General features: G+C 58.5%; 1 protein-coding gene across 2 annotated transcripts; it reads left to right on the plus strand.

Annotated features, from left to right (window-relative positions):
• Positions 1 to 2,992: 2,992 nt before the first annotated feature.
• On the plus strand, positions 2,993 to 9,339 carry EMX2 (empty spiracles homeobox 2). Of its 2 annotated transcripts, XM_075533732.1 has the most exons (3): positions 3,017 to 4,185; positions 5,994 to 6,178; positions 8,475 to 9,339. In XM_075533732.1, exons 1-3 carry the CDS (start codon positions 3,774 to 3,776, stop codon positions 8,640 to 8,642), a joined length of 765 nt encoding a protein of 254 aa, XP_075389847.1. In that variant the 5' UTR covers positions 3,017 to 3,773; the 3' UTR covers positions 8,643 to 9,339. The 2 variants fall into 2 exon arrangements, with proteins under 2 accessions (XP_075389848.1, XP_075389847.1); XM_075533733.1 differs by lacking the exon at positions 5,994 to 6,178 and having other exon boundaries at positions 2,993 to 4,185.
• The last annotated feature ends 376 nt before the right edge of the window (positions 9,340 to 9,715 follow it).

The raw sequence follows: 9,715 nt of genomic DNA on the forward strand, positions 1-9,715 counted from the left end.
TGGAGGGGATCTCTCCTTCTGAGCTGAAGGCTCACAGCCCCCCAGCCTCACCCCCACCCTCCTGCTGTCTGCCAACACCCACAACTTTGGGGGCTTTTATGGAACAAAGGGGTTACCAGTACAGCACTGGTCAGACTGAACCCACCAGGAAGAGGAGGCAGCTGAGGTGTTCAGGACAGGGAGGGGCCTTTAAGATCTCCTAGGCCCTATGCGTCCCAGGAAGAACTCATGCGCCCCTTGTCCCAGCAGCCTCCTAGCGCCATCCTGGTTAATGAGTCACTTTCCTAGTTAATTCCTCCGCACGCGGAGGCCGGGCAGCAAACCTGCCGGGCTCTTCGGTCAGGTCAGGCACATAGCATAACGGCTCCGGGTTTGTTCCGGGAGAAGCCAGGCTCTCCGGAACCGCGAGCGTGTACTCTTAGTGAGGCTTGGGGATCAGCGGCAGCGTGTGGCTGGGTGCCTTGTTCCCGCCTGAAGAGTGGGCCAGGGTTCCAGCTGTTCTCTCCTCCTCCACTACCGGCAAGCCAGACAGAGGCCTGTGGTCTGAGGACGCCGCTGCTCAGGAGACAGACTCTCAGCGGTCTGGGCCCTTGGCCCTGGCCAAATGTCCCCGCCTTGGGCAGGAGGCTGAAGGATCTGGGCTCCAGCTTGGGGCACATTCCCTGGGGCACTTTCTGTACTACCGTGCTCTCAGGATCTTAGGCCCTGGCTGAAAGAGGGAGAAGGCTCCCTGGTTCTGGTGGACCTCTTAGGGTTCAGTAAGAGGTTTACATAACAACAGCAGTCCCTTCAGTCATTTATGTTATCACAGGCCTGGCACCATCTAGACAGAGGTGGCCACCCCCTGTTCCCAGGTATCCCCTAGCCATGACCACTAATGTCAATTGCCCAAGGAACAGCTATTTCTTGCTATTGCTGGCCACCTCTCACGGTGAGTTATTAGCACCCATAATTTGCACCTCAGACTTGTGGATCTACAGCCCTGAGGGCCAGACATGACCTTGACCCTTCAACCCTCCCCAAAGTTCAAAAGGAGAAGGAAACTCCTGGAGACTGGATCCACCCCCACCCCCTAAGTCAAGGTTTTCTTCATAACCCCCCACCCCCACCCCACTGGCCTGGGCAGGGTGGGGCATCTGCCCAGGGAAAATTCAAAGGTGGATTTCCAAGCTGGAGCCAATGTTTTGGAGGCTGGAAGACAGTTGTCTTCCAGCGCATCCCTCACTCCACGGGACCAATCAAAAACCCAGAATTCTTGGGCCTGAGGAAAAGACAGCTTGCAAAGGCAGGGCCACTGTGCTAGCTAAATCGGCAGACCCATGCCTGCCACAAATGTGGCAGAGGTCTGCAGCAGTCTGCGGCCAGTGGGATGTCTCTTCGGCCCACAAGGCAAACCTGTGGGCCCAACCCGCCCCTTGTTGACCCTATAAGTATGTGTATGCACCCTGGGAAGGTAAAGGGGTGGCAGAGCGGATGGTCTATGGTTGCCTCCTATTAGTCTGACCTGGGACTGGATAACCTAGGAAACACTGTTGCCCACCCTTGCATTTTCTGATTCCCTCCCCCCAACACTATACCTTGAATAAAGTCAAGAACTTGACCAACACAAACACGCAGGCGGGGAGAACTGGGATGCCACAGGACAGTGCTATAGGGCTGTAGGTGGGGAGTGCGGCAGCATAAAGGGGGCGGGGCTGGTAGATCTGCCGGCGTTGCCCCTCCTCGCTCTAGGAGCCTGCTCTTCTGTCTCCTGCCCTTCGATTTCTCCAGGTATCTCAAGGCAAGCTACTCACCCAACAGGCATTTCTGCGTCCTTAAGAGAAATAACAGGGGCCTCGGAGTCATAAATTTAAAGGACGCCAGATTTTTTTTATCATTAATTGTAAACGTGCAAAAATACCTGCTGGTACTTCACTTTAGAGGAATGTAATTGGCAAAAAGAAAAAAAGGGGAAACGAGGCGGCTGATGAATAGATAATAGATCTTTAACCACCAATAAACAGAGAGCAGCGCCAGCCGCCCGGGGGATGTGATCATAATTATGCCGCCGTGAGAGCCAATGGGGATGAGGGAACTGGGCCCTAAAATCATCCCAAAACTAAAGGCGAGCTCGAAAATGCGGACAGGGGGCTAGGACTGGAGACGCTAACGGCAGTCCCTAGTTCCGGAGCTGTGGGTTTGCTCAGCCACTGAGCCCCAGGGACAAGGAATGGCATAATAATAATAGAACTAATAATATTAATAATACCACCAGCAACAGTAATGACAACAGTAGCACAATTAACAACAGAGAGGTAAGAGTAATGCCCCGCAGCCACAGCTCGCCTGACCCTGGACCGTGTTCCCAGATATTCCAGAAGGAACTGTTTAGGGTTGGAAGTGAGCACCCTCCCAGACAGGAGGCATGAGAGCCTCGGGCGAGAACAGGCGAGCGCGGGAAGCCCACCGTCCAGGTTGGGTTGGCGATGCGCGACTCAACTTGCAAACGAATAAGCAGGGTCAAGGATCAAGAACGCCACGACCCGAGAAGCCGCGCCCCGGCTGACTTGGAAACGTGGGAGGACCCCAAGCCCTAGGATCCCTTCCAGCTTAGGAAAGGGCGACGAGTTTTGCCAGGGACTGGGCGCTGAACCGCGCGGTCCGCAGCCCACTCACTCCCCAGCCCGCTCCGCGCGCTTACCCTCGCTGTGTTCCCAGGAGATCCCAATTCCCCCGACGCGGGGCCTCGGGGGACTGCCGCGGCTGAGCGCTGGGCGCGAGGATTCGGCGGGTTTGTCTGTCTGTCCCACCAGCTTAACCATAGCCGGCTCCGGATCCAGCGGGCCGCCGCGGAGGCGGCGCCGGTTGGGGACTCTGCAGAGACCAGGGTGCCCCGGAGGGAGTGGTGGAGGAGGAGGTGAAGGCGGTGGCTGCTCAAGAGGAGGTGGGGAAAGAGGAGGCGGAAGAAGAGGAGGAGGAGAAGGAGGAAGAGGAGGAGGAGGAAAAACCGGAGGAAGAGGAGGAGGCGAGGGAGGAGGAGAAGACCAGCCGGCGCGGCGGAGCCGGGAGCCGAGCGCGGGGCGAGCGCGCAAGGCGGGGGGCGGCGCGGCCCAGGCGGGGCGCCGACTCCGTTCCACTCTCGGCGCCGATCCAGGCCTCCGGGTTCCCAGGCGCTCGCCGCCCTCTGACGCACTTTAAAGAGTCTCCCCCCCTTCCACCTCAGGGCGAGTAATAGCGACCAATCATCAAGCCATTTACCAGGCATCGGAGGAAGCTGTTTATGTGATCCCCGCACTAATTAGGCTCATGAACTAACAAATCGTTTGCACAACTTGTGAAGAAGCGAACACTTCCATGGATTGTCCTTGGACTTAGGGCGCCCTGCCCGCCTTTTGCAAAGGAGAGAAAACTTTTTTTTTGCCTCCCCCGAGAAACTCCCTCCCCCCTCCCTGCCTCCAACTCCGATCCCCCACGCCATCTCGCCAAAAAAAAAAAAAATTACCCCAATCCACGCCTGCAAATTCTTCTGGAAGGATTTCTCCCCTCTCTCCAGGTTGGGCGCGTTTGGTGCAAGATTCTCGGGATCCGCGGCGACGCCGCTCCTTCCCCTCCCCCCTCCTCTCCTTTTTCCTTCCCTTCCCTTTCTTTCTTTCCTCCCCCCACCCCCACCGCCCCAAACAAACAAGCCCCCCAGTCGCGTCGCGTCGGTGCTCGCCGCGGGCAGCGGGCGGAGGAGGCAGCGCGCCGCGGTCGCCCGGAGCCGGGAGCCCCGGGCGCCCGCTTCTTGGCGCAGCATGTTCCAGCCGGCGCCCAAGCGCTGCTTCACCATCGAATCGTTGGTGGCCAAGGACAGTCCCCTGCCTGCTTCGCGCTCCGAGGACCCCATCCGCCCCGCGGCGCTCAGCTACGCCAACTCCAGCCCCATCAACCCGTTTCTCAACGGCTTCCACTCGGCTGCCGCCGCCGCCGCCGCCGCCGGCAGAGGCGTCTACTCTAACCCGGACTTGGTGTTCGCCGAGGCGGTGTCGCACCCGCCCAACCCCGCCGTGCCGGTGCACCCGGTGCCGCCGCCGCACGCGCTGGCCGCCCACCCCCTGCCCTCCTCGCACTCGCCACACCCCCTCTTCGCTTCTCAGCAGAGGGACCCGTCCACCTTCTACCCCTGGCTCATCCACCGCTACCGGTATCTTGGCCACCGCTTCCAAGGTACGTGCCACGTCGCGGGGCCGCGGAGTCGCAATCCGAACCGGCCTGGCCCGCCCGGGTGGGCGCCGGGGAAGGCCCTAGCGGAGGTCATTTCGCCTGGAAGGAGGCGGGGTGGCCGGGCACACAGCACGGTGTGCGCTGGAGCTGCGGCTCCTTTGCGGGGCTGGCCTGCTGGCTCTCGGTCCTTTGAGGAAAGGGGCGCGGGCAAGGAAGTTGACCCCCAGTGCGCTCAGGCCAAGCGGGCCCGGCAGCCAGTGTTGGCTGCGGGCCGCCCAAGAATACTGAAGCCCTTGGGGGGCTCAGATTCGCTTCCTTTCGGTGATGTCCTTGGCGAACCCTGCTCCCAGGGGCGCGGACCGGGTCCAGCGGACCGGGGCTGTGTTCGGCCCCGTTAGCCACCTACTAGGCGCCGCCTTTGCTCAGCCCGGCAGCTGCTCAATTTCCAACCCTCTTTTGGCGGCGAGGGAGTCCCCCACATCTCTGGTGCCAAGTCTGGCGTGTTTTTATCTTCTGCTTTTGGAGATCAGGGTAGGACGGCCGGGGCGAGGCACACCAGGGGCTCCGCGCTAACGCAGCGACCTGCTGAATTGGGGCGCTGAGCGGCTGCGGCGGGAAGGCAGATTCGGTTTGGTTTTTGTCTTTCTTTGAAAAGAAATGAACCTGGTCGGAGGCAAGCTGGCAGGGAGGACTTGTTTGGGTGTTTTTCTTTCTTGTCTTAAAAAAATATATATATTTGTCCTCCACCTCGACCCACGACTGGCGCTTGGAAGATACTTAAAAGTACAGAAAAAAGCGGCGAGTGATTAGTTTAGCATTTTGAGTGGGGAAAAGACCCTCTTTGGATGGGTCAGTACCCAACCGCGAGTCCATTCATTAACCCTTCACTTTCCCGCGGAAGCCTAAAATGGAGTAGATGCCACCCTCATAATTAACAAAACCAAACCAATGAAAACAAAACCACCGCCCCGCTCACTCCTAGACGAATTTACTTTCATTCCTGCCGGAATGTAGGTTGTCTTTGTTGAGAGTTTGGAGGAATCCATATTCCACCGTAACAAACTCAGGCTCCAAAAGTTTAGACGCTTCTCTCAGCACCTCCTGTCAGACAGGGCTCTGAACCCCCACCAGGCCTAGCGCAGTGGGGACTTTGCAATGACAGGGGATACTCCCAGCGGTTCCGATACCGGGATTTCGATCGCTCCGCCAGCAACCGTCTTCGAGTTCTTAGGAGCGGGGAGCTGAGAGCCAGGAGGCGGCGGCGGTAGGAGCCGCGCGCGTACCCTGGTGCGGGAGCGACCAGGCCGGCCGCCAAACTTCCCCGGAGGGGAAACAACACTTAAATAATAATTCAGTACGTTTCTAAGTCTGGAAAACGGCCCGCCGCCTCTCTACCTCGGGGGTCAAAGTTCCCAGAGAGGTTAGACCGAAAGCCCATTCTCTGGGTCATGGGCACCCAGGCACGGGCCTGGCAGGGAAGTCCCCTCCTCTGCCCCGGGCTCTGGGCTCCGAGGCCCAAGGCGCCAGCGCGGCCGCAGCCCGCGGAGGTTCGGGGCCGAAGGACCCGCGGACTCGCCTGCTTGCCTGCTTGCCAGTGCAGCGGCCGTGTGGGTGCACATCGGTGGTAGCGTCTGTCCAAGCAAGCAGCGGCGCGGGCGTCCGCCTTGGGAGGCTGGAGTCCCGCAGACCCGGCAGCGCGGCGCTGGCTGAGCTCTGAGCACAGCGTCCGCAGTAGCCCGGTTCGGGAGAAGCGAAGCGCGCGGAGCGAACGGGCTACCCCTCCAACGGGGCTTCTGCTGTGCCCCCCGCAGGGAACGACACCAGCCCAGAGAGCTTCCTTTTGCACAACGCGCTGGCCCGCAAGCCCAAGCGGATCCGAACCGCCTTCTCTCCGTCCCAGCTTCTGAGGCTGGAACACGCCTTCGAGAAGAACCACTACGTGGTGGGCGCCGAGAGGAAGCAGCTGGCGCACAGCCTCAGCCTCACGGAAACTCAGGTGAGCGCGGCCAGGCCCAGAAGCCGGGTCCTCATGTGGCCTTAGCCCCCAGATCTCAGGGCCCAGAATCCCGCACCGTCATTGCAATTAGCAGACCGCTTTTCGCCAAGGGCACAGTTCTGTGCCACACGCGGCAGTGCCTGCCTTCACGGGTCTCTAGCGGGAGGCTGTAAGGGTCAGGTGTCCCCAGACTTCCGAAGGCAGCCAGGAATATCCCCAACCCCATCCCATCCCCTGCTGCTCATCCCTAGAGGCTCCAGGCTAGGACGACTCTGCACTTTTGGTGCGATTCGAGGTCTTGGCTGCCCTCAGAGACAGGCCAAGTGCCTCATCATTGGGCCCAAAGAGAGCAAGAACTTAGAGGGGTGTAGGGGTGTTTGGGCGCCAGGCTGGATAAGGTAGGGAGCTGGTTAAGAGAGAGGTGCACACTACTGCGGGCTCGCGGGCCCCAGCTACGCATCCAGTTACTCCCTAACAGGCGATCAGAGTCCCTTGCGGAGGCCAGGCACTTGCCTCTAGCCGAAACCAGAGCAACTTGACTGGGAAGCTGCGGAGAGGGGCAGCCTCAGGGGACAGGTCCTTCCTGAACAGTGGGGTCCTGAGGCGGGACTGGCTCGGGCCTGCCCCTGGGCGGGGAGGGGGCGCAGGGCTACAGTAGGTGCTACTGTACGCGGAGCCTCAGGGCGGGGTCAAAGTTCCCAGTAAACAGTAACGTTTTCAGGCCGATTAAGTTGTAACACTTTTTCTGGGAGGCGCAAAGAGGTCGAGGCTTTTGTTTTAAAACGTCCCCCCCAGACAAAACCAAGGAGGGGCTCCCGGGTGTGTGCTCGGCGGGCACAAGGCGCGGCCGGCTGATTTCTCCGGGACAGCCCAGGCGGCGGAGGTCTTTGTCCGCCTCGCTGCCCACGCTGCCTGGAGCCTTTGTGTGCGTGTCAAGCCCCAAGCGTACCGACGTGCGTCTTGGGCGAGCGCCGGGGAGAAATGAACCGTCCTCCCCCTCAATTAGCAAACTCAAAGCAAATTAAACTCAGCCTTGTTCCCCCGCTCTGCTCTGCCATGGGGCACATTGGGGGACTGAGGCAGGCGGGGAAGAGAGCCGGGACTTGGACCGGCTGCCCTAAAGGAGAGCTTGGATTGGACATGTGGGACAGAGGGTTTGGACCTGGCCTGGGTTGTTGCTGTCGCTATAGAAAGCAGGTGGATGGGGGTGTCATGAGACTGAAGTCACCTTGCTGGGACTTAACTCACTGGTGGGATGCTTAGGCAGTGTTGCTATAGGGTCGCTGAGATAGGGACCCACTGCCATGCTTCCCCAGGGGGGCTAGGAGAAAGGACTGGGTCTCACTGCCTTCCCCATTCTATAAGGCCAGTCTGTGGGCACTCTGGTAGGACTTGATGCAACCTGAGTCCTGTCTAGGCCTCGACCACTCCAGAGGCTGGTTAGGAGGAAGCAGCCGGCCTCTCCCCTGCTCTCAGTCTTACTAACTTCTTGCTCCCTGTTCCTGGGAGCTTTCACTTTGAGTCTGCCTGTGGGGCTGCAGATCTACAGCTGCACCGGTCTCCAGGTTTAGCACCCCACCCGTCCCACAGCTTCCCAGAGCTCCCCACCTCTAGCTGCTCACCTGGGAGAATCGCTGCAAGGCGGATACAGCTCTGGTGGACCCTGACTGCTAGCGCAAGGCTGGGGCCTGCGGCGGGAGGGCGCTATATTTAGGCCAGGCAGCCCGAAAATAGAAAGCGCTTTGGGCCCAGCGGAGAGCCTCAGCCACAGGCGCAGGAGATCGTTCCTGCACCGGCTTGTACCAGGAAATTAAGGACACGTCTCTTTTCAATTTTCCCCTCACTCATCACTTATTTTAGAAGCCCCTGTGGCGTAGTGGTTAAGTGTTCTGCTTGCTAGCCTAAAGGTTGGAGGTTCGGACCTACCATACCAGTTGCTCTGCAGGAGAACGACGTGGCAGTCGTCTGCCTTGCAAACTATCTGGAGCAGTTCCACTCTGCCCTATGGGGTCGCTGTGAGTGGGCAGGGAGCTCGGGGTATTTTTTAAAGGATGTGCCCCTGCTTTTCAAGAACTTTGTGCTGGCGGGCATTGGGTGCCTCACCAGGGAAGCTGGGGAAGGGTGTTGTGTGCTCCAGAGCTGAGCCCAGGGGAGGGTAGCCGCAGACTCTGCAGCTGGGAGACTAGGTCCTGGCAGTGTGGGCATGGGGTCTGGGCTGAGGGAAGGGTTCCCGGGCTGGGTAGCTGCTTCGCAGGCACAGGAGAAGAACTAATGGCCTGTCTGCTTCTGCCGGCAGGTAAAAGTATGGTTTCAAAACCGAAGGACGAAGTTCAAAAGGCAGAAGCTAGAGGAAGAAGGCTCGGATTCACAACAAAAGAAAAAAGGGACGCACCATATTAACCGGTGGAGGATTGCCACCAAGCAGGCCAGTCCCGAGGAAATAGACGTGACCTCAGACGATTAAAACTCCAAACCGCACCCCACAGAAACGGACAAGAGCAGAACAGGCAGGGAGCGAAGACAAACCTACAGAACAAAATCCCACAGCGTGGGGCGCGCCCACACACCCACCCACACACACACCCATGGAGAAGGGGAGAGGGGGTCCAGGGAGCCCAGGCCGGCTGCACCGCAGACTTTGGGCTGCCAGGCTGCAGGGCCTCAAACCGAGGCAGAGGATGGCGGCGGCAGCATCTCCTTCATCACCATGCAACCCTCGTTTAAAGAGGCAGCTGAGTGAGTGAGTGAGTGAGCGAGCGAGCGAGTGAGAGAGAGAAGGAGCAAGTGAGAAAGGTTCCAGCGTGGCCCAGCATACCGCGCTGGAGCAGGGGAGCTGTCAGTCAAAAGGCAAACCAGGGAGACATCCCGATTGGCAGGTACGCCGTTTAATCGCAGTCCATTAAAAGAAAAAAAAATGATGGCAATGATGATCAAAACCAACTCGTCTAGGCACCGAACTTTTTTCTTTGCACTTCGCAGTGTTTCCACCGCCCCTACCCCCAGTCTTTAGAAAAGAATCGGTAATAATAACGTTCAAAATTCCATCTCCAGCCCCATCCCCACACCTGTTTCAAAAACTTGAATTGCATGTAGCAGTCGTTGGGCGAATGGTGTCTAAAGACAGAAAATGAATTGTAATTTGCTTTTCCTCTGAAAGACAAGTTCTGTGTGTTTTTCATTTGGATTTTTTGCCCCCTCGGAGACATGTGCAGTGTGTAAACGCTTTTTGATACCTTCTGACGTCAAAGTGATTGTGAAAGCTAAGTGAGGTAGGCTCCAAATCGTGGTCCTCTTAAGGAGCACCAGACTGGGAGCAGGTAGGGGCTGCGGGTGGCGGGAGGGTCCCTACAATGGAGTCAGGACTTGTGCTGGAAAAAAACAAACAAATCAACGAACCCAAACCCAAAACAACAGAAACTAAATTAGTTCCATTTATTGGACACTCTCTCATTTCTAACATCTCCCTTCGGTGGTTGGAGAAATTGGCCAGTCCAACCATTCACCCGTAGAGGCCATTCCAAACATAAACTCCATCAA

Source organism: Tenrec ecaudatus, chromosome 16, assembly GCF_050624435.1.
Source record: "Tenrec ecaudatus isolate mTenEca1 chromosome 16, mTenEca1.hap1, whole genome shotgun sequence".
Taxonomy (NCBI): Eukaryota; Metazoa; Chordata; class Mammalia; order Afrosoricida; family Tenrecidae; genus Tenrec; species Tenrec ecaudatus.